General features: G+C 35.2%; 1 protein-coding gene across 3 annotated transcripts; it reads right to left on the reverse strand.

The window, feature by feature from the left end:
• Positions 1–139: 139 nt before the first annotated feature.
• On the reverse strand, positions 140–9,169 carry LOC131956130 (actinia tenebrosa protease inhibitors-like). Of its 3 annotated transcripts, none has more exons than XM_059320552.1 (3): positions 9,075–9,169; positions 3,085–3,202; positions 140–1,846 (listed from the first exon to the last, which is right to left on the reverse strand). In XM_059320552.1, exons 2-3 carry the CDS (start codon positions 3,155–3,157, stop codon positions 630–632), a joined length of 1,290 nt encoding a protein of 429 aa, XP_059176535.1. In that variant the 5' UTR covers positions 3,158–3,202; positions 9,075–9,169; the 3' UTR covers positions 140–629. The 3 variants fall into 3 exon arrangements, with proteins under 3 accessions (XP_059176535.1, XP_059176537.1, XP_059176536.1); XM_059320554.1 differs by lacking the exon at positions 9,075–9,169 and adding an exon at positions 6,298–6,371; XM_059320553.1 differs by lacking the exon at positions 9,075–9,169 and adding an exon at positions 6,160–6,294.
• Positions 9,170–24,801: the final 15,632 nt, after the last annotated feature.

A 24,801-nucleotide genomic window follows, 5' to 3' on the forward strand; every position in this document is an offset into this window, starting at 1 on the left:
CCCACTGGCCACGCCACTGCCCAAAGTCCTAATGGCATCGAATTGGTTGGACTTTTGAAGGGTCTATTAAATGTTTTAAAAATCGCGTGCGACGTCACTACAATAAGTAATTATAAGAACTACCTTGAATGGTTTTATAAATGGACTTCCTAAATTAACCGTATTTGTTGTTTTTATTATTTTCGGTAAGTAAACAAAACTGAAAAAGAAAAAGCCAAAACAATTTACCCTTTTGTCGTTGCAATAATATGGTAAATGCACACAAAACTGGCGCTTAACTAAGTTAATAGAAATACAGCCTTAAAAGACACATAAAAACAACTTTTAAATTCTCGGAATTTGCAAAATTTACAACATAGATTCTTAAAATACCAAATTTCTAAAAAAAAAATAATAATTCAGTTTTATTTTTTATTTTATTTTTTACATTTTTAGGGCTACTCGGAAGACGAAATAAACAAAAACACATTTTTAGTTCATGTCAAAATTAATGATCAATTCTCTCATCAGACATCGGCGATGCCAGTAAAAACTAAAACCGTGTTAAAAATGCGAAACAACGAAACTTTATCAAGTAGAATAAAACAAACATTTGTGTCGTATTCTAACAAGAACTTCGGGTTCCAGAACTAGTTAGATAAGCATGTTTTGACGCACTCTTCTTTTTTAGGAAAGTTGTTTTCGTTCCCATCGCAACCTCCGTAGATAAATTCTTCGCACGCTCCGGAAGTGACGTTGTGGAAAAAGCTTATAAAGAACCCTCGGCAAAACCCTGCTTCCGGTGGAAGTCTGCAGATCATTTGCCTGTGCTCTTTCTCCTTCTTCTGTAAATCTGTGAGTATGTTGTTTACGTTACTTACAACTTCTTCGTAGTTGTTGGATTTCGGGCTGGAGTTAATGGGGTAGTAAATCTGACACGCGTCCATGCATTCTTTCTCCGTGCTGAATCGGTTTCTGTTGCCCAGGCAACCGCTGTAAATAAAAGGCTCGCATTTCCGGGTTGAAGCGCTGTAGTAAAAAGAAGGGAGATAAGCGTTGCACACTCCTGAATCTGGGGGGAGACGACAGTCTTCAGCGGTGATGTTCGCGTTGGGAGGAGCCGTCTTCTGATTGGTCGGGATATCTGGGTCACACGCCATCTTGCAGTCGTCCTCCGTGGCGAAGTTGTTCTCGTTCCCCATGCATCCGCTGTAGATGAAAAAATCGCACGATTTCGTCGTGGCGTTGAATGAAAAACGCGGGAACGACGCCTTGCACATTCCAGCAGTTTGCGGCAGCATGCAGATCCATTTTTTATCCGAAGTTACCGTCGGGGTAACTCCCGTCGGCTTGATCCTGTTGATGACGATTTCCTCCCCTGAAATGGGGACTGTGCAGAACTTGTTACACTCTTCTTTCACGGTGAATAAGTTCTTGTTGCCGTCGCATCCTCCGTAGCTGAAGAGCTCGCATTCGCTGCTCGTCTTGTTGTAGAAGTACCGCGGGATATTGGCCTTACAGCGACCGACTTCCTGCGGCAGGAAGCACTTGGTCACGATGCAAGAATCCAAACAGGCAATTTGGTCAGGGAACAGGTTCCCGCCATTTCCGCATCCGGTGATAGGAGAACAGACGTCTTCGCCCACGTTGTAGTAAAACCGTTGAACCGGTTTGGTGCAGTTGCCGCCTTCGACCGGGTCCAGAGTGCACACGCAGGCCGCTTTGCACTGGGATATGGACCGGAAGTTGTTGGCGTTGCCTTGGCAACCGCCGTAGGTGAACTCTTTGCAGCTCTGGGAGGTGGTGTCGAAGAAATAGCGTGAGATGGCTGCCCGGCATGGCCCAGTCTCAGAGGGGAGTGAGCAGTCTATAATGGAATATAAGCATTTATTTTTAAATATTTAATAGATGTATCCAGAGGCGTAGCGAAGGGGTGGGGGCGGGGAGTGCGGACCGCACCGGGTGACACCATTTAGGGGGGGGGGGTGACACCGAGGCAAAAAATAGCAAAATATATAGAGAAATATTTGAGGGAGGGGGTGAAAATCGAAAGTTTGAGGGGGGGGGGGGTGCAAATCAAAAGTTTGAGGGAGGGTGCGAATCGAAAATTTGTGCCCCCCGGATGGGTCTCTACGCCTCTGGGGGGGGGGGGGGTCTGACACCATAAGGTGCCGCACCGGGTGACACCCGACCTCGCTACGCCACTGGATGTATCATAGATGTCCCACAAGTAATGTTACAATCTGGCTAAATGAAAAATTAAGACGTTTTTAAATTTATATTTAAACGCATGTTTCATTTTAATGTGGTATTTTCTTTAAATTTACTTCATAGTTTTTCAATGTACATGCAATCAGTATCACAGAGTAATTTGAAGTCAAGCGAATAATGCTCGTTGAATCCTCCCAAACACACAACTTTTTTTTTAGTCTCGTATATAAGGAGAACTTAATTAAATCTTTCCATAGATTTTAAACGCCAAGTTAATCTAAAATCGTGTACTTTCATCAAAAATTAATTAAAGTTACTTTCAATGCTACTAAATTATTATTTCTTTGGTCGTAACGATAAGTTTCTTTAAATATCAGCGCTTAACACAGATTTCTTTTGAAATATATTTTAATTAAAATGAACATTAATAGACATCACAATCCCTTTACGAAGACAAATTTAGATTTTTAAAATAAAATAACTATTAACTTAGAAGGCCTGTCAATGAAAAAGAACCCATATTGAAAAGTAGATTGATACCAATCCGCGTTACAAAATGCATTTTCAACTCAACCATGATTCAAAGATACGAGCCCAAGGCCCAACCTCACTAATAGAGTTACTTCCAGGCATCTCTTCGCTTCGTGGGGTGGAGCCCCCCCCCCCCCCCCCCCGCCCATCCCCAAAATAAAGTCTACCGTCCCCCCCCCCCCCCCCCGAACAAAATAGAATTTATATAGAAAACATTTACTTTTACCAGTGTCCGCACCCTCCAGGAAAACGTAGTGGTCCCCCCCCCCCGAAAATATCAAGTGCCGCCCCCCCCTCCCCCCTGAGAAAAAAGCCTGGAAGGAAGAAACACTGGTTACTAAACTTACTAAACCAAATACTTACAGTGCGGCTGCGCGCATAATATTAAGGATGCTGACGATGCTACAAGAACCACTGTCAACAACCACAGAGCCATCTTGGATCTGTTTAAAACGTCAATAAGATCCTTCGACGGATTGTTCTAGAAAGAATTTTGTAAAATTATAAGAATAATCACACAAAGACAGCGTTTTTTTAGACATGAATGGCGTTAGGGATGAGGGGGGGGGGGGGTTGTGTGGAAAAGGGAGGGGGGGGGGTGCAGGATGTTCTGTACCCACTGTTTCGTTCGATGTAAAAAATGTCGACACGGTGAAGGGGCTGTGGGGGCTGTGAAAGGTTGTTTATTTATTTTTTGCATAGTTCATTTTGAAAGTGAACTTGTTGGCATCTGTGTTCAAATAAATGAACATACCGAGAGAAGAAGCAAGATGTTAGTCATTTTAAAAGATCAATTTTGTATTGGGTGATAGGCGGATGGATGCAGAGTTTCTTCCATGCATCTCTTCGAAGAAAGTCTACCGACTTTATATAGAAAACATATACTTTTACCAGTGTCCGCCCCCCCCCCCCGAATATATCACGCCCCCCCCCCCCCCAGGAGTAAAAAGTCTGGAAGAAACACTGGATGGATGGATGTTGATGGGGGTGGGGGTAGAGGTTGTGGGGGGTTGAAAACGTGAAACATGTATTGTTTCACCTTATTGTTTACATGCAGGGTTTCTATAATAACTTTTGCTCCTGTATGGCAGGACAGGAGATTGGGGGGGGGGGGTGGTATTCGAAACACCTGGGGTGGGCGTGGACGGGCGATTGTTGAATTACGTATTTCCTATTTAAAATATTACGTTTACATAAATTCATAATAGGAAAATTTAAACCAACTCTAAATATGAACCTTTAAATCAACTAAAAATACTAAGAAAGCAATTCAAATACGAAAAATTACAATCAAATCAAATTACGAGCTTTAAAATCAACTTTTTCTCCTCTAGGTTACGGGCTACGACGGGTTTATAACGAGAGCGATTAAAAAAAAAACGAACACGACAAACGATGGGTTTTCCCTCTAAAGGTTGACAAAGCCTTGAGGGGAACATCCTGGACTACAATGAACGTGGTGTGCATAGTAAAGGTGGAGCGAGGTGATTGCGTCATCGTACCTTGACCTTTAGAAAAGGTTTCACGAAATAGCTCTAACTAAACTGGACAAAAACACAAAAACATAGACCTATTTCGGTTGTTTATATTGGCCTAAAAAATCAACAACTCACGCACACTATTCTAGAATTCACATATAAATACACATGTTGATACTTATAATGTTTTAATTCAAATATATATTATATCACATACATATATTGAAATATTAATAAATAAACATTATATACATAGTCCTATATAATATATCTATATCTATATATATATATATATCTATATCTATCTATCTATCTATCTATCTATCTATCTATCTATCTATATATATATATATATATATATATATATATATATATATATATATATATATATATATATATATATATATATATATATATATATATATAATATAATAAATATTTGTATTATATATATATTAATATATATATATATATATATATATATATATATATATATATATATATATATATATATATATATATATATATATATATATATATATATATATATATATATATATACTAGCCGTCCCGGCCAGGCCCTGCTCTGGCTTCTGTGAAAAACCTTTCTGTTAAAGACCATCACCTGTGTGTTTAGTAATCATCATAAACCCGGCATTGCCCACCCAAACCATAACCAACCAAAACCAAAACAACAAAACGCAAACATAACGCTAACACAATTACAAATACAAACGAAAACAAAAACCTAACAACAAACCCAACCACAACCACAAACACCAATGCAAACACAAAGAAAAAACAAACAAAAAAGTAAACGAAAACAAAAACCTAACAACAAACCCAACCACACCCACAAACACCAATACCAACCAATAACAACACACAAAAAAACGAAAAAGCAAACGAAAACAAACCAAATCCAAACGCAAAACCAACCAAAAACATAAATACAAACCCAAAGAAAAAAACACAAACAAAAACGAAAAAAGAAAGAACAAAAACGAACCAAATCAAACCGCAACCACTAACGCAAACCCAACGGAATCGCCTGTTTTAGCTTAATAAACGACTATAGTACCCCAACTTATTCATAGTCTTTTGCACTCACTTAAACGAACGCGCCTGTTTCAATTTAATGAACAATTTTAATACTCCAAGCTTATCCGTAAAATACCTACAACATTTGCACTTGATCAATCCCCACTAATTATGTAATTATTTTTTTTCCCAACACCAAAACAAAGTAATTAAAAAGTAAATTATTGTCCACGAATGCAATGGTTTTATAAAGGGAAGTAATTGTGTTTTCCTAATTTATCAAAGGGAAGTAAGTGCTATAGGACTAAATAAAGACATAATTAGAATTTTTGTAAAAGATGATATTTTTTTAAAAATTGTGTTTGATGAACATGCCGACAATTATTACTATAATTTGAAAAATGAAAATTATTTCCCAACACTTTCAATAGTAATGTTTTAACTCATAAATTTAGAGAAATGCGCACGATAATATTATAACACTTTAATCCATCCAAGACCAACGACAAACATATGCGTTACATACAGAACTGAGCTTTATATATTAGATATATATATATATATATATATATATATATATATATATATATATATATATATATATATATATATATATATATATATATATATATATATATATATACTAGCTGCACACTCATGCTTCGCCACGGTGTAGATATAGATATTACCTCAGAGTTATATATATATATATATATATATATATATATATATATATATATATATATATATATATATATATATATATATTTACAAATACACAGACACACATATATTATTTACTTCACACAAATTATAACACACGATGTGGGTCTATCGCTTAATATTAATACATTTCTTCAATAATAAGCAACTCAGGTTATCTAATTTACTTAAATTAAAAAAAAAAAAACATAAATACCGTAATGAAACGAAACAAATCCAAAAACACCACTCAATAACTTCTCGTGTTTTCTCGGCGACTTCGGTTAACTAGTACTTCCTGCGGTACACACTAGTGCACGCCTACAATGTGCTGTGGCTAAAATTATGTACAAACCTCGAGTGTTCAGAACTGCATCCTGATTTCTTAAAAAGTCGGATCTCCAAAGAAACGAACGTAGTAGTGTTAGCTAGGTGTGTTGAAGTGATGAAAAGATGTCCTATGTTGACACATCAAACAAATCGTGCCTCATATTGAGCCTTGTGTCAACCCAACCATCGAAAAGGGTTGAAAGGAATCAAAAGATGTTTCTAGCAGGGGAGGAAGCGCTGTGACCTGAAGGTTATATTAGCCCCCGGTTCTCATGTTAGGGTGCAGGGTAACTTGGTGGGCGGACGGGTAGTGCATGCGATCGTTGTTCGTTGAGGTCGTGGGTTCAAATCCTAAACAAGCCCATCTTCTAGCTTTTTGGTTAAATGAATAGAAGTTCGTGTACATATTATATTTAGTGGGCAAACAAAAGATTGACAGAGATATGGGACAGTTCCATCCACTCTTGACGGTAGGAATGGAAGTACTGTATCCATTTTATAATTTCAGGGTTGCTAAAGTTAGGGGTCATCCAATTATAAAGACAACAATACATTCTTAGACCCCTTCCCCTTTTCTCCATGTTCACAAAGGATATAGAGTTAAAGTTTTAATAGGGTAGGCTTCGGAACAATTATTTCATTATCGCATTCTTAAGGAGCATCAGCGTTCAGAGTTTCTTCCAGGCATCTCTTCGGGTGTGGGGGGGGGGGGGGGGTAGTGGTGAAGAAAATCTACCCCCCCCCCCGAACGAAATGGAATTTATATAGAAAACATATACTTTTACCAGTTTCCGTCGGCCCCGACAAATGTTGTTCGCCCCCCCCCCCCCCCCGAAAATATTAAGTGCCCTCCCGGAGAAAATGTTTTGGAAGAAACACTGACAGCATTTGTTTCCATGTTATTGGTGGCGGATTCTTTGGTAAACTGATGAAAAATAACCAATTCGTAGGTTTTACACAGTTAATAAGGTATTGCATTTTAAGCCTAATAAAGTATGTATTCATAATATTCTAACCTAGTTCTAAGTACTCTGTAATAAATTTTAATGCGGATCTTCAAATTAATTTAAGATGAATTTTCAAATTTTTATTTCCTGTAAAAAATACACAATCTTGGGGTCTTAAATTAGTGTTTTAATTAAACGCAAAATTTTTAAGAAACAAACAACTAAAACTCTAATAAATGTATGAAGTGTATTGTACGTCCAAGTATGAATTTTGTAAAGCTACGATACTCTATTGTATTGTATCCTTATTGTTGTACCCCAACAAAAAAAAGGTGACAGTTCAAGGTCAACATAGGGGTGGCTATGGTTACGTAAAAAAACGCCTTTTGGACATCTTTAAAAACAGTCGGTTACATATTTTGTAAATATTTGGTTTAGTGAAAAAACGTGAAACTATAGGTGCAAGGGAGGTTACGCTGTTGGCAAACACGGTCAACAAAAGGTAGGCAACTCAGGCCCGACCTTCTACCATCATTTAAACTAGGCGTTTCATTTTTTCAGCCAAGTTTCGCAATCTTTCGGTATTTAGGTTTATTTGATGTAGCAAATTCCACAAATTTGGAAAGACATAATTATGGTATTAAGATCTACGAGAATTTGCATAAGTACACAAATGAGCAGGTACGCTTAGAAAGAATTTATGTATATGAATATGTAAGATACATGAATAGGCCTACGCCTATATTGTATATACATACATTATATATATATATATATATATATATATATATATATATATATATATATATATATATATATAGGTCTCTCTCTATATATGTATATGCAGATGTATATTTATATATGTATATATACAATATATATATATATATATATATATATATATATATATATATATATATATATATATATAAAGCGATATATACTACTTCTGTATGTTTAATGAGGTTGATTCGTTTTAGAGGCGGTTGTTCTTCGCTGAATACATACAAGCCTAGTAAGGACGTAGCATGCAGACGCCGTGCTAGATGATTTATATTTATATGTAAATGAATGAATTTATATCTATGTGTCTGTTTGCGTGTCTTTTATGCGTAACTACACATTTCATCCGATCGCATTATACTTTGGGATGTTTTTGAGTACACGAACGGATTGCGTCTGAATGTAGAAAAGTAAATATATATTGCAGGGTGGCAATAGTGTAAGGTTGCCCCCTACCCCCTAGCGGCTACCTGAGTACATGGGTTCTGTTGAGTAAATATCCTGCGATGGGGGTCAGGGTTACTAATTTGATTAGTGATCAGTCTGGCGGTGTTGTGACCATGAGCGTCTCTACCATGAGCAATATGGCGAATTCGTTCGTTTTAAAAAGCGCCATACATTTACGATACGGTGGTCTACTAAAATTGACGACTAAGTCAAACTAATATTGCACCCGGCACTCCTGTCGCAAAAGTAACCAGCCCATAAGCGCCCTCGTGATTTGGACAGTCTATGCTGCTCTCATGGGCATCTTTAAGTGGCCAGCTCACTAGTTCACCAGACGGAAAAAACAACAAAAACACTCGAGTAAAAAAAAAATGAATTTAAATACAACTTTGATTTTATAACAAAGTTCGGCACTAATATGCTGAATTCGCGTATTACTTAAGGAACACAACTCTTAAAAAGAACATAACACATTTATTATGGTTATGAACAAATAATAGGACCTGCAACTATTTTCCATGCTTTAGAAAAATATTTAAACAATTTAGCTAGAAAGGTAATGCATTGGATGATTTTAATTTTCCAAAAAAAAAAAAAACCGGCGTCTTATTTAAAATCTACTTACCCTTTATTGACAAACTCCTACACTTTATTGAAAATAGATACTATCTTTATCAAGTTCTCCCTGATATGTTAATGATAATGGGTTGAACATTGAAAGCACAAAGGAGCTCAGTACAATGTTTTCGTGTTTAGCTTTACGAGTAAGTGTTGAGAGTCTTTAAAATTCAAAAGGTTACCCAGTCACTTGCGCGTTCTAAAAATAGATTCATGAAATGAAAGTAGATCCTGGTACACCTGTTGAAGTTGGCCCTCAAGGTACGCGTAAAAAAGGTGTCTTTTACCTGCCTGCGTGACGTCATCTGACGACGTATGGATAGATAGCGTGTCATGACCAGCTAAAGACACAAACACGTGTCAACGCTAGAGTAGGCCGTCAAGTACTTAGCTCGTAATGCTTGAAAAAAAATGTCATTCATTTTGTGTACGTTTTGTATTCTATTTAAGTTGTATTTAAATTGTTTATATTGTTAATTAAAGTGTGTTAAAATTATATTGTTTATTTGTTATTATTTTTTCCTCACGATTATGTAAGTTTTAAAATAAGAGCCTTTATAAGATAAGTTCAAGCGGACTGATTGACTTTCAAGTCCATATTTACAAAGAAATACCAGAAAAGTGTAGTACTTACATGTAATACATAATAGTTTTTATTAGTAAAATAACCGACTTTTCCCGGGAATTATTAGTTTTTTCCCTATTAACTGTGTACATACGTGCACTAGATTCACCACAAAGTTTTGTTGTACAAGATGAGACTGGGTAGGAGGGGGGTGTAGAATTCACAAATATGTATGGTTGTTTGGACCTTGTCCAACAAAATGGGAACAGTGCTGACCATGATACATAAACAGGTGAACTCTACTTCATCCTCACGGACTTTTGGTCTGAAATAACACAACGCGACAGAAGCTTGAGACTTAAGGACAATGCAACCTGACATTAAATTTGACTTAAATGGATAAAAAATTCTTTTTTTATGAATTAATTAAATTTTTCCGAAATCAGTTTGCAATCTTGTACTACTCTTTCCACACTATTGTACGGTACACGCATTATCTTGTTCATCTTGGTGCGCAATATTTTTTGGTCATGAAACTCTATTGTAAAATTTAAAAAAAAACGTTTTAATAACAAGCTTTTATGTAATAATGCACTAAAATAAACCGGGAGTGATCTCCCCTAAACTTTCTCGAATATTCTTATATAAATAAACAGGGGATGGGAACTTGGGATATAGACATGAATTTTAATCCATTTTAAATACTTAAACTTTTTAAAATAGAATAAAATCTCGTAGAAAAAAAGAATTGCACTTCTGTGAACGCCAAATAAAACGTGCATAATAGTGCGGAATATTATTAGTACTTTATTAATTTACATGCGTTTTTTGAGAAATCGGAAATAGCGTAAATTAGTACTTCCGGTCAACGGAAATTAATCAAAATTTGGTAGAAGGTAAAGCATTAGATCTTTTACTTACGTGTGAAATTTCATTTATCTATCTGAAATATATTACTCAAGTTATAGGCTTTTGAAAATATCAAAGTAAAAGAAGTACCACTTCCGGTTATTGGAAATCGCTCAAAAGTTGATACGCATCTACGATTTTGATAAAATACTTATATATGAAATTTCATCAACCTAGCTGTAACGGTACTCAAGTTATCGTGTTTACAGACACACAGACATACACACAGACATACGGACAAGATTGCAAAATTATGTTTTTCCGTATCAGTGAGGTGTAAAACGGTGAAAACTGTCAAAATTTCATGTTATTTTTTTGCACGATTACAAGACTTTCTCTATACTTCGTATATATGAGAAAGTAAAAAAGGAAAATTAATTATACACTACTATTTAAATAACTATAAAGGAGAGCGTGACATATACGGTTTGTATTTGGTACGTGGGTCAAGAAATGAAGAAAATGCATCATGACATTCACTTTGATTTAATTGGTCGCCGATTAATTTTTTTATGAATTAATTAAAAATTTGTCCTAATTAGTAGGCAGGCCTATCCAACTACTCCACACGTTCAATAGCGCGTCATCACGTTCGATAGGTGCGCAATGGTTTTTAGTCATGTAACTCTATTGTAAATAAAAACATGTAAAGTACTAAATTTTTTTTCATAAAAACGTTATAATGACAAGCTTTTTTGTAATAATGCGCTAAAAAGAAGAAAATAAATTATACACTACTATTTAAATAACTATTAAGAAAGCGTGGGTCTCTTCCTAAATATTAGTAAATGTATCCAGTAGATAATATAGTGACTCAAACTTGTCTTCATAGATATTTAAATAGTAGTGTATTATTATTTATTTATAGACAATCATTTAGTTTCTCCCTTTTAGTGCATAATTACATAAAAGCGTATTATTAAAACGTTTTTATACAAATAAATTTGTGTCCCTTCTCAACCCAGTGCACACATTTCGTCCCTATGATTTCTGTATTGATTATTATTTCTTAGTGGACTGATTCACCCTTTTGACAAAATCAACCACGTCTCTACGCTGTACTGATATCTTCACTAAGTATTGATAATCACTGCTCTATACCTAGGGCATGTGAGTTTTGATAGCTAGTGAGAGGAACCCGTCTAGAAATAAAAAATCAAATCAAAATCAATCAGCTGCTGCCGTGTACTTTGTTCTTGAATGGATAAGGGCTATGGAAGCAAATCTACAAAGGAATCAAGGCTGAAATTAAGCATACTACGTTGACACGTAATGCTTAATTGTGTTGGATTAAATTCCACCAAAAATTCCACTTAAAAACGAAGAAGAAAATTAAATTGATCCTTATACTCATTCACCTCACTTCATAAAATAACTCCATACTTTACTCAATACTACAACGGTCTCAAAGTTCCTGGTTATTGATTATCACCTATTTCTGTTATCTTTTGCCTATCTTGAGAAACCCCCAGCAATCTGGCTACGCTTTGGCACTCCCTCATGTTTGAGTCTAGCAGAAGTCGATGGATTACGACAGCAGACATCTGTTCTTTTGATAGGTATCTCATCCTTGTATGACCAAACGACCATTCTCTTGACCCCCTCTGTTTTTCTCTTACTGATTGAGGGTGACTTTAAGTATATTGATTCCTATTTAAAACCCAGTAGATAGCTTTAAGTATTACTGCGTTGTTTACTGTTCGAAACCTTCTTTGTTTCGCGATTCACGATAAGGTAAAGACTTAATTGACAACATCACCAGCGGCTGAAATAATCGATAGCAATTTTCGAAGGAATACAACCCGGATGAAATTTTCTGATAAATTCTAAGATCAGATCAGATAATATCTAAAACGGCAAATCATTAATTGACTTCCATCTTCTGTTGAATAGCTAACGATCCAGGGCTCGGGGGTACCTTGCATGGAAAGGATTCAAATTTATCCTATTATATATTTATGCTTGATTATAAAACCTTTGTTGTAGGGATGTCTCTAGTTGTAAATTATTGCAAACTCATTTTAGTATATAATTTCGTTTACTTTATCCGTCTATACAAAAAGGACTCTAAATTTATACATTATTCTAGCAATTTTAAAAACTTTTGTTTTATATATAAGGCAGCTTTTCAAACGAGATTCAACTAGTTCGTTATTTATTAAATATACGATAGATCAAACGTTTGTTTTTCGCTCAAAAAGTACAAAACGTCACCTAAAAATTTGTTTAACTATAGTTTGGTTTAAAACAAAGGGATATGTCGTTGTAAGAAACACAGAGCGATTTTAGTCTGGATATACAAAGATTTTTTTAAAAAAATCGGTAACTTTAAAAATGGCCTCTTCGACAACGATATTTTTCGTTCAACTATTTATACATATAATAATACAAGACGTCGTTTTAAAGCGGGTAGATTTATATTTTATAATTTAATATAATAATGGGGACCTGAGAAAACTTAATGAAGATAGTTGAACTGTTCATGAAGATAGTTGGACTGTATCTCAAAAACTTAGTTTGACATCTAAGTACAAAGCGTATAAAAACGATATTATTAAAAAACATACACTTAATCTAAAATATTTTCAAGTTGCATTGTTTCTACAAGTAAGCTATTAATGCTATGATATAATCTGGTTGAAAGGCTTGTTAATTATTTTTTTTAGAATTTTAAAAACAAAAACGTCGTTGTAGCTTATCTGAATAGATTGAAAATAACTAAATTTTTTATACAATCTTTATTGTTTCTTTACTGTAGTTTATCTGAATAGATTGAAAATAACTAAATTTTTTATACAATCTTTATTGTTTCTTTACTGTAGCTTATCTGAATAGATTGAAAATAACTAAATTTTTTATACAATCTTTATTATTTCTTTACAGTAGCTTATTTTTATTGATTAAAAATAATTTTATACAATCTATTTTGTTTCTTTATGTCTGCCCTATAAAGGCATTTTCATAATTATCACCTACTTTTTTGTTGAATTTTAATCAAAATAATTTAAAATGATTAAAAATCAATGGAAATTAAAACTACAATTATTGTCCTTTGGAAATCCTTGTTTTATTAAGTAAGAGACCGTTAACTTGAGAATCTCGAGTTCGTATCCCGGGAAAGAATTTGTAGGACGTCTCTGAGTCCACCCAGTTCTGATGAGGTACCAGGTAATCTTTATTTTACTTTCTAGATGACAGGTGATTAAATTTTTTAGGTGAGTCAACTCAGCTGTAAAGAGTACCTAGATCAAGACTGGTAGGATTTCTCTGAGTCAACCCAGCTTTAAACAATATTGAGATCGAGACTGGTAAGACTTCTCAGAGTCCACCCAGCTTTAATCGATACTTAGCTCGACATTGGTAGAGCTTCTCTGAGTCAACCCAGCTCTGAAAAGTACCTAGCACGAGACTGTCATCCGAATGTTTACATGTACCACGGCCATTAATACACGAACATAACCCCAGCTGCCAGATGTACAATACGATCTCAATGAGTAATTAACTTTGTCTAGGGTGTTGATGTGATTGTCAATGGAGTCCTAAAGATCTAATTGTATCGACTTGAAAAGTTATAAAATCGCATTTTTGACAATCTGAGTTAAATATATATATATATATATATATATATATATATATATATATATATATATATATATATATATATATATATATATATATATATATATATATATATACTAGGCATACTGCCTAGCTTCGCTTAGGTTTTCAAAAAATAAATGTTGAGAATTTGAATTGGTGATTGGCTGTTATATGAAGTGCTTATGGCCCAAGTTTAACAATTTTAGTATTTTCATGTCTTGGAAAACTTAGTGGAATATTCACATACTAATTACTCGCAAGGCTATTAGAGCTGCAAAGGCTTCCTTAATAGTATAAATCAAATATTATATTAAATTAACTTTAGATATTACTTTTTACAATTTCAATAAAATTCATAAAATAACTTATAACGAAATATTTAATTAAACGAATACTATACTTTGTGATTTTCGTTTTCTCTTTAAAATAATATAAATTTGTTTTAAAAATTATTACTTAAAAAAGTTACCTCGGCGAAATGACGTAAACTTTGTTTACATTTTCACAAACAATTATTTATATAAGAAAATATAGTATTTCCAAAATTCTAACGACCCTTAGGGTTTTTTCGAACGGGAAATAAAATTTTATTGTAACTCTCCAGAGTCGGTCTACGACCGCACAAAATATTAGGGGAATCGTTCGTCAATTTATTTATATATATCTAATATAAGGAGAATTTCACTCGCCGTCAATTTTTTGCCCTCGTCGATGACTTTGAGTCTGACCAACAGTTCTTCCATACGTCCTAGTCATCTATAGAAGAGCATGCAAAAAATTAGACAATTGTGCAGAAGTTAAATACGCTAAAATTTGTGTAGAAATTACCCTGTTTTTCACATAAAATACAAAGTTTATATAGAAAAATATGACTGGTCAGTTTTGACCCATTTCCCGATTTTTCCCGGACATTGCGAGTTTTTTGAGACACCCCAATGCGCTTTCCTACCACCTCACAAAATTTCAAGGGGGGTCGTCGGACGAAAGTTTTTTTTCATAATAGAGCTCATATAAAGAGAATTTCACTTGAGCTCAATTTTTAGCCCTCTTCGAAGGCTTTGAGTAAAACCGACACGTTTGCCCTACTGCCAAGCCATTTACCTATAAGCATGCCAAAAAGTAGCCAGATGTAAAGACGGTAAGTGCCCTAAATACCGTTTTGAAATTACCCTCTGTTTTCCCATAAAACACAAAGATTATATAGGGAAATACGACTGGTCAATTTCGACCCATTTCACGATTTTTCCCGGACGTGGCGAGTTTTTTGAGACACGTCAAGGCGTTCTCCTACCACCTCACAAAATTTCAAGGGAGGTCGTAGGACGAAAGTTTGGTTCGTAATAAAGCTCATATAAGGCGCCGGTCAGTCGAATTCAGTTTTGACCCGCTCTACGTGGGCTTGTTGGCCAAGGCAGACTCATGCCAAATTGGAAGCGCCTGCGGCGCCGGAAGTGCCTTATCGGGCATTTGACCACTTTGCTTTATATATATATATATATATATATATATATATATAGGAGCCTATACACACAAATATATGTATATAAATATATATATATATATATATATATATATATATATATATATATATATATATATATATATATATATATATATATATATATATATATATATATATATATATATATATAAATTGATTTTTTGACTTCCCAGGTCATATCATCGTCTACTTCATGGAAATGAATTTAGAGAACAAATTTGCAAAACCTATCACTTTTTTTTTGCAAAATCGAAAGAAACATACCCATGAATAACGTAAAAATTTAAAGCGGCAAACGACGTGAAGGTTACTGAAGACTTTGAACTCTATAAATCTAATTAATATTTTTAATTCTGTGTAGAAACGCAGTACATATTAGAAAATTATACATACTGCTACAAAACAAAGCCTCAAACGTAATATTTCCGATTATTTGTTTTTCGTGGTATATATCCTTGTTTAAGTGTCTACGTGTCTCCAACATGGCTTCAGAAAGAAATTCTACGTTTTATTCTATGAACCAATCAGAAGTGCCGAATGTCTACCACGTGACCGAGCCACCAGCAACGTTTGATCAAACCTGGAACAAGCTACTTTCAACAATCTTGTTCGTTGCACTGCCAACTTTATCCATCGCCGGTTTAATCACCAACACCCTTGGTCTACTTGTTCTTGTAAAAAATGGACTACACAAGACGTCAAATATCTTTCTACTGTCCTTGAACTTGGCTGATTCCATGAGTCTGCTCGCGGGTGTCAGACTGACCTACCTAGCACATTTCTCGTTTCCAGATGGCTATTACCAGGGCTGGCGTTACTCAGAGTTCATCGCCTATTGTATTTTCGTCGTAGATCGATTTTATGATTTAATCATCCATTTGGGGACGTATATATCGACAACTCTTCCTGCTGTTATTTCAGTTGAGAGGTTTTTCGCTATTTACTTCCCTTTACAGTTCAAACAATCTATGACCATGAACAAAACTTTGACTGCTATTTTTTCCGTCCTTTTGTTCTGGCTACCTTATAACTTATTTTTTGATGCCTGCCAATCTTTTTACTACCACAAGGATAAAAATAAAACCTACGTAGGAATACAAAAATCGCTTTTCTGCGAAGAGAACGGCGATGTTGATATGTATATATTTAATTATCTAATTTGCGTTCTCCCTTCGATTTTCGTTATGATAGGATCTCTGTTGGTAGGCATCAAAATTAAGTTCACTCTCCAAAAACGGAAGCGAATATCCACCAATCAGACATCGAGTTCTGTTCGCTCCACAAGAACACTTCTGGCTGTGTCGTTGATTTTCTCATTTTTTAACGTTCTGTACTTGATAATCGCGCTGGTTTTTGAGGATAAACTCATATACTTTGTCGTCCCCATGTTTTATGACAACAAGCCTCCAAACGAGGGTGATGTAGAGTTTGTCGACTATCAGTTGTTCATGTCGATGATAACTTACCTTAACTGTTCCTGTAATTTTTACGTTTACATCTGTTTAAATGAAAAGTTTAGGAAAAATTTTCTGGATTTGTTTCGATTTAAGAAATCAACGTCTACACAATGATTATTACCCCCATTTCTCACAATTTCACAAGTTTTTATTTAACTTGCTTCCTCTGTTGTCCATCTGTCTAAAAGCTGGAGCGAAATTTCGGGCACTTTTAATTGACAGATTCGTTTCAAAGTTAGCACGTTGGTCAAGACTCGAGAACGATGCAATCTGACTTCAAATTCGACTTAGTTTGATGCCTAATTAATATTTTATGTTTTTTTAATATTCTTTGAAATTAGTAGACAGCCTTGTCCAACTATTCCGCACTGTTATACACGCTTTATTATGTTCTATAGGTGCGCAATAGTTGTTAGTTATGCAGTTCTGTTGTATTAAAATTTTAAAGGAGTTTAAAAAAATTTGAATGAAAAACGTTTTAATAACAATCTTTAGTGTATTAATGCACTTTAAATATATAAAACTGCTTTACTCTTTTATTTACTTTAAAGAAAAGCGTTGGTCTCTTTCAAAAATTAGTAAAAGTATTCATCAGATAATATAGTGACCTGAGCTTCTCTTTATAGTTATTCAATTATTATTGTAGTATTCTATATTTACCCACCCCCTCACATGGTTTGGTGAGCTGTGGTTCACGCTGTTTACATTTTACAATCATAGAGACGGGTTTGGTGACGGCTATTAGGGGCAGATAATTTAGTTTGAAACAATTTTAAACTTAGAGGAGGTAGCTAAGAGGAGGCTGCTTTCACGTGGGGGGGGGGGGGGGGGAGGGGGGGTTTAGTGTTTTTAAGCAAATATTTTCAGTGGCAGCATTGGTACTGTCGAATTCACAAATTATAAATTACTGAAAAATAGAAAAAAAAAACGACTAAATAGCGGCGTATGATACGCAGCGGGTGGGCTCGTATTATATAATTTCTTTCTTTTCCCGATCTATTTCTCTCGATTTATTTCCCAATCTTTCTTTTCTCCAAATTCTTCTTTTTCTTACATTATCTTAAACATAATACAAGGCGTCTACGTTCTACTTTCTACACCGTGTATATGAAAGTGTTGTTTTAAAGCTTATACGAAATTGTTTTACTATGTTATATATTATGTATCATAAAAATACATTATAAAAATATCAATGTGATCTTTTTGAATTTAGCATTAGGTAAGTAAGTATCCATTTATTTACGTTTGTCCTAAATATATTTTTTACGTGCATGATCAAAGAAGACATGGTAAATATCTTATAGATGATAAAACTTTACAATTAACCTTTTTTTGACACGCATGAAATTTTTTAGTTATGGTTTTCAGGTAAGGGAAGTAACTTTAACTCTGTAGAAAGGCAGACTTCTTTAATTTTAGGACAAAACTACACACTACCATAGTTTACGCCCCTTACCTCATTGTCAAACGCTTACTTTTAACTTAATAAAACATTTTAAAAAGTTTTTTTTAAAGACGTTGTTAGATTTTGAACTTAATTTGCCATGTAAACTTCAAATGATTATGAATTATAAAATTTCATCGAATTAATAAAAAGTATTTGATGAACTATATATTTTCGTGTTTTTCATTAAGTTAAGTGTATGATGTCATGTTTCTGTGTGCGGTCTTGCTGACTTCTTAAAGGCTAAATATTTCATAGAAAAAACACACATACACACTCATATTATATATATATATATATATATATATATATATATATATATATATATATATATATATATATATATATATATATATATATATATATATATATATATATATATATATATATATATGGTGATCAGAAAGAAGCGCAACGGAAAAAAGCGCAAAACAAAAAGGGCAACGGAAAAAAGAGCAAACGGAATAAAACGCAAACAGAAAAAAGCGCACACAGAAAAAAACGCACACAGAAAAAAGCGCACACAGAAAAAAGTGCAAACAGAAAAAAACGCACACAAAAAAAAGCGCAAACAGAAAAAAGCGCAAACAGAAAAAAGCGCATACAGAAAAAAGCGCACGCAGAAAAAACGCAAACAGACAAAAGCGTAAAAAGAAAAAAGCACAAACGGAAAAAAAGCGCAAACAGAAAAAAGCCCAGACAGAAAAAAGCGCAAACGGAAAAAAGCACAAACAGAAAAATGCGCAACCAGAAAAAAACACAACGAACAATATGCAAGAGAGAAATTTAGCTCAAACACCTATATGGACTAGATGACACATTTATACATGACTGTTAGGGTTGCTGTGAGAGTGTCGTGTTTGATCACGTGATCTACTACCATTTAAAGCATACCACTACTATGTGCATTCCCATCGCCACGATACAAGCGATAATCTCTTAACACAATGCCTGTTATTTTCTTGGTCAATATTTATTCAATTACTATTCTCGTATTAAATAAACATAAAATTATCCTTTATATCGACATTACACGAAGTATCTCTCACATTCTCCATAGTTCGAACTACCTAGCTTGCATACCATAATAACCCGTTCCTATGGCGAACTTTCACTCTCTTTTATCCGCGTCATCAAACATGCTTTCGATATATCTCTCGCACCAACATTCATTCGCACCAAAATAACAATTATGTATTTAATATAATTTCACATCATGACGCACCTACCTACCTACCTACCTACCTACCTACCTACCTACCTACCTACCTACCTACCTACCTACTTACCTACCTACCTACCTACCTACCTACCTACCTACCTACCTACCTACCTACCTACCTACCTACCTACCTACCTACCTACCTACCTACCTACCTACCTACCTACCTACCTACCTACCTACCTACCTACCTACCTACCTACCTACCTACCTACCTACCTACCTACCTACCTACCTACCTACCTACCTACCTACCTACCTACCTACCTACCTACCTACCTACCTACCTACCTACCTACCTACCTACCTACCTACCTACCTACCTACCTACCTACCTACCTACCTACCTACCTACCTACCTACCTACCTACCTACCTACCTACCTACCTACCTACCTACCTACCTACCTACCTACCTACCTACCTACCTACCTACCTACCTACCTACCTACCTACCTACCTACCTACCTACCTACCTACCTACCTACCTACCTACCTACCTACCTACCTACCTACCTACCTACCTACCTACCTACCTACCTACCTACCTACCTACCTACCTACCTACCTACCTACCTACCTACCTACCTACCTACCTACCTACCTACCTACCTACCTACCTACCTACCTACCTACCTACCTACCTACCTACCTACCTACCTACCTACCTACCTACCTACCTACCTACCTACCTACCTACCTACCTACCTACCTACCTACCTACCTACCTACCTACCTACCTACCTACCTACCTACCTACCTACCTACCTACCTACCTACCTACCTACCTACCTACCTACCTACCTACCTACCTACCTACCTACCTACCTACCTACCTACCTACCTACCTACCTACCTACCTGCCTACCTGCCTGCCTGCCTGCCTGCCTACCTACCTACCTACCTACCTACCTACCTACCTAAACCCTAAAAATGTAACATATATGTAACATATGTCAATGATGTCAATGAATTTTCATTTAAAAAAAAAAAAGATGTCTAGTGTAGTTTACGAAACTAACGAACTTCGCCGATATTTTTTAGGTAGGTAGGTAGGTAGGTAGGTAGGTAGGTAGGTAGGTAGGTAGGTAGGTAGGTAGGTAGGCAGGCGGGCAGGCAGGTAGGCAGGCAGGCAGACAGGTAGGTAGGTAGGTAGGTAGGTAGGTAGGTAGGTAGGTAGATAGGTAGGTAGGTAAGCAGGATGGTAGGCAGGTAGGTAAGCAGGATGGTAGGCAGGTAGGTAGGCAGGCAGGTAGGCAGGCAGGCAGGTAGATAGGTAGGTAAGTAGTTAGGTAGGTAGGTAGGTAGATGCGTCATAATTAAATAATATTAAATACATCATTGTTATGATGTGTGTTTTATCAGGGTATTTTGGTGCAAATGAAGTTTGGTGCGAGAGATATGACGAATGCATGTTTTATGACGCGGATAAAAGAGAGTGAAGTTTTGGCATAGGAACGGGTTGTTATGGTTTGCAAGCTAGGTAGTTCGCACTAGGGAGAATGTGAGAGATACTTCGTGTAATGTCGATATGAAGGATAGTTTTATGTTTATTTAATACGAGAATAGTAATTGAATAATTATTGACCAAGAAAATAATAGGCATTGTGTTAAGCGATTATCGCCTGTATCGTAGTGATGGGAATGCACATGGTAGTGGTATGCTTTAAATGGTAGTAGATCACGTGATCAAACACGACATTCTAACAGCAGCCCTAACAGACATGTATAAATGTGTCATCTAGTCCATATAGGTCTTTCTGCTAAATTTCTCTTTTGCACATTGTTCGTTGTGTTTTTTTCTGGTTGCGCATTTTTCTGTTAGCGCTTTTTCTGTTTGCGCTTTTTTCCGTTTGCGTTTTCTTCAGTGTGCGCTGTTTTCTGTTTTCGCTTTTTTCTGCTTTCGCTTTTTTCTGCTTTCGCTTTTTTCTGTTTGCGCTTTTTTATGTTTGCGCTTTTTTCTGTGTGCGCTTTTTCTGTTTGCGCTTTTTTCCGTTTGCGCTTTTTGTTTTGCACTTTTTTCCGTTGCGCTTTTTCCCGTTGCGCTTCTTTCTGGGAACCATTTAAATATATATATATATATATATATATATATATATATATATATATATATATATATATATATATATATATATATATATACATATAGGCCTATATATATATGTAATAAATATACGGATATAGGTCCTAATATCATTTTAATTTTTTGTACCTCAATTAAAAGTATCTGTTATTCTGCCTACATTATTGAAAAACAAAGTAATATAATAATTATTTTATTTCATCTTGATCAATGATGTAAAAAATTCTTGAATAAAATTTTACAATTCTCCATATTAAATGGTGTGTTGGTCTGGATTCGGCAATACCGAGTTCCTCTTTATTTCAGCATTAAATGTGTACATTTAAGTTAGCAAGTTTGTCATTATTTCAACATTATGCTAATACATCTACGTTATCAAGTACAACTTTCACCATCTTTTCGTTTTCGTACCCAAAAAAAAAAAATGGGGCCGCCATAGTAAGCTCCCTCCACTTTATTTTGTCAAAAGTGGTAATTTTCCTGAAAATCACCCAAGAAAGTCCTGCCTGTGCCAGCTGCTCACCCGCTGTTTGCCTCCCACGTTTCCTTTGGCATTCCCTGTTTTTTCCAGTTCTTTATTATTTTAATATGTTATCTGTTTTTCTACGTAAGCAAGATCTACATAATTTAAACATTATATTTTATATATCTACGTAAGGAAGCTTCTCATTATTTCAACATCTACTACTAAAAGCAAGAAGTTTGTATGTTTGTTTGATGTTTGTCTGTTTGATAACAAACCAGAGGCGTAGCGACCCCTCCCGGCGCCCGGGGACAAACTTTTCGAATTGCAACCCCCCCCCCCCCCCTCAGACTTTCGATTTGCACCCCCCCCCTCCCCTCAAGATTTTGATTTGCACCCCGCTCAAACTTTCGATTTGCACCCCCCCCCCCCCCCCCCACCCGCAACCTTTCAATTTATTTTTTCAACACATTTTGAAAACCAATCAGAAACGATGTTGTAAATTTATAAGCTTTGTACCTACCTCATATTGCATACAGTTTAACAATGACTACACACCGACTAGCCGAAGAGAAAAATGCAAAGTCAAACAGCTGCTGCTGTGTAGTTTGTTCTTTGTTGGACAAAGGCTATGGAAGACAATCCAGAGAGGAATACAAGCTGAAATTAGAGTCATATGGCGCACACTATGTTGACTCGTAATACTTGATTGTGCTTGAGAAAACTCCATCCAAAATTACAATTTAGAACGAAGAGGAAGAAAATTCATTGAATTCCGGCATCTGAAACCCGTAGTTTTGGTTGGCCACTTAGCCTAGTATTACCGAGCGGCCACTCTCTTGATCTGCCCGCCCCCCCCCCCCCTCCCCCTCTCCCCTTCTTCTCATATTGATTAAAGGTGACGTTTGAGATTTCATTTTTTAAATCGGGATCATTTACTGTTCGAAAGCTTCTTTGTTTTGCGATTCAAATTAAGGTAAAAATATATTAATAACATTAGCTGCAAATAAAAACGGGGATGACATTTTTTAAAGATCAGATCAAATAATATCTTAAACAGCTAATCATCAAATGACGATCGGTGACGCGGGGGTATGTTGCTTGGAAAATGAACAGATTTATCCTATTATATATTTATACTAGATCAATACCTTTGAAGCAGGGGCTGCCTCACGATGTAAATAATTGCAAACTCATTTCAGAATATCATTCAGTTTAGATCAAACTATCCGTCTTTTCAGGAAATAACTTAAAATGTATCAATTTTTCTACAACCAATTTTAAAAACGTTTGTTTTTCATTTAAAACTGCGACCATTTCTTTCAATTATGCATCTATTTTTTAAACAAGATTCAACTATTTTACTCTGAAGTTTTCTTTAAATGTAAGATAGATCAAACTTAAATATTTTGATCCAAAAATGGAAAATTCATTTAGTTATTAAATAAAAACGCCTTTTGTTTAATAATATTTTTTGTTCAACTATTGACGTAATAGAATACGTTGTTGTAGGGCGGATAGGTTTATGTTTTATAATGCAAGATAATAATGGGGTCCGCGAAGAAAACTTCCCAAAGATAGCTTATCTTTATCTTGAAAACTTAGTTTACATCCAAGTACGAAACATATAACGAACAATATGTTAAATAAACATTCGTTGAAATTAAAATATTTTCGGGTTTTATTATTAGTATAATAGTTCTACCATGCAAGGATTTAATGCTATGGCATTGTGTGGCGGATAAAGCTTGTTAAAAAATTGTTTAGTTTTTTAAAAATACAATACATGTGGAGTTTGAAAATAACTAGTTTTGATTAGTTTTAACTAGTTTTTTTTTAATAATGTTAAATGACATGTTGCATTCAAACATGGACATTAAAATTACAATTCTTGTCCTTTGAAAATCTCTTTTATATATTAAGAGAAAGAAAAATTTGGCAAGGTTTATTTTTTCATGACTGTTAACTTGATAGTCTTGAGGTAGGATCCCCAGAAACAGTCTGTAGGAAGTCCTAGAGTCCACCCAGCTCTGACGGATACCGGACTCACGTTAGATTAAGTAAACGTAGCTAGATACATTATACCTTCAAATGCCAAGGTCGCTCTATCCACCACAAATATAAGAAAGGTAATCTTTACTTTACTTTTTAGACAACAGGTGATTGATTATATACAAGCGTATTACTGCCAGGTTGTACGCGCTAATAGTTTATTCTGGCTTTGTCACGTACAGCCCATATTATTATGTTGATGGTTTTTATCGTATAGCTTATAAGCGAGAAGTTTTTTTCAGCATTGATTTATGTTACAGATAACTGAAGTCTAAGTGATATAGAGAACCGGCTTGACAAAACTATTTTTATTTAACAGCAGCATTGTAGACCAAAGGTTTTAAAATTCTCTAAGTCCATCCATCTGTATAGAGTACCTAGATCAAGACTGACAGGACTTTCCTGAGTCTACCCAGCTGTAACGAGTACCTAGATCGAG

This window comes from Physella acuta, unplaced genomic scaffold, assembly GCF_028476545.2.
Source record: "Physella acuta isolate Inbredline_101_S28 unplaced genomic scaffold, ASM2847654v3 ptg001129l, whole genome shotgun sequence".
NCBI classification, from domain to species: domain Eukaryota; kingdom Metazoa; phylum Mollusca; class Gastropoda; family Physidae; genus Physella; species Physella acuta.

Bases quoted from the DNA above. Each gene is read 5' to 3' on its own strand.
- LOC131956130 (XM_059320552.1), bottom strand. From the start codon at position 3,157: ATGGCTCTGTGGTTGTTGACAGTGGTTCTTGTAGCATCGTCAGCATCC. The intron at 1,847-3,084 runs GTAAGTATTTGG...ATTCCATTATAG, and splicing joins ATTATGCGCGCAGCCGCACT to ACTGCTCACTCCCCTCTGAG.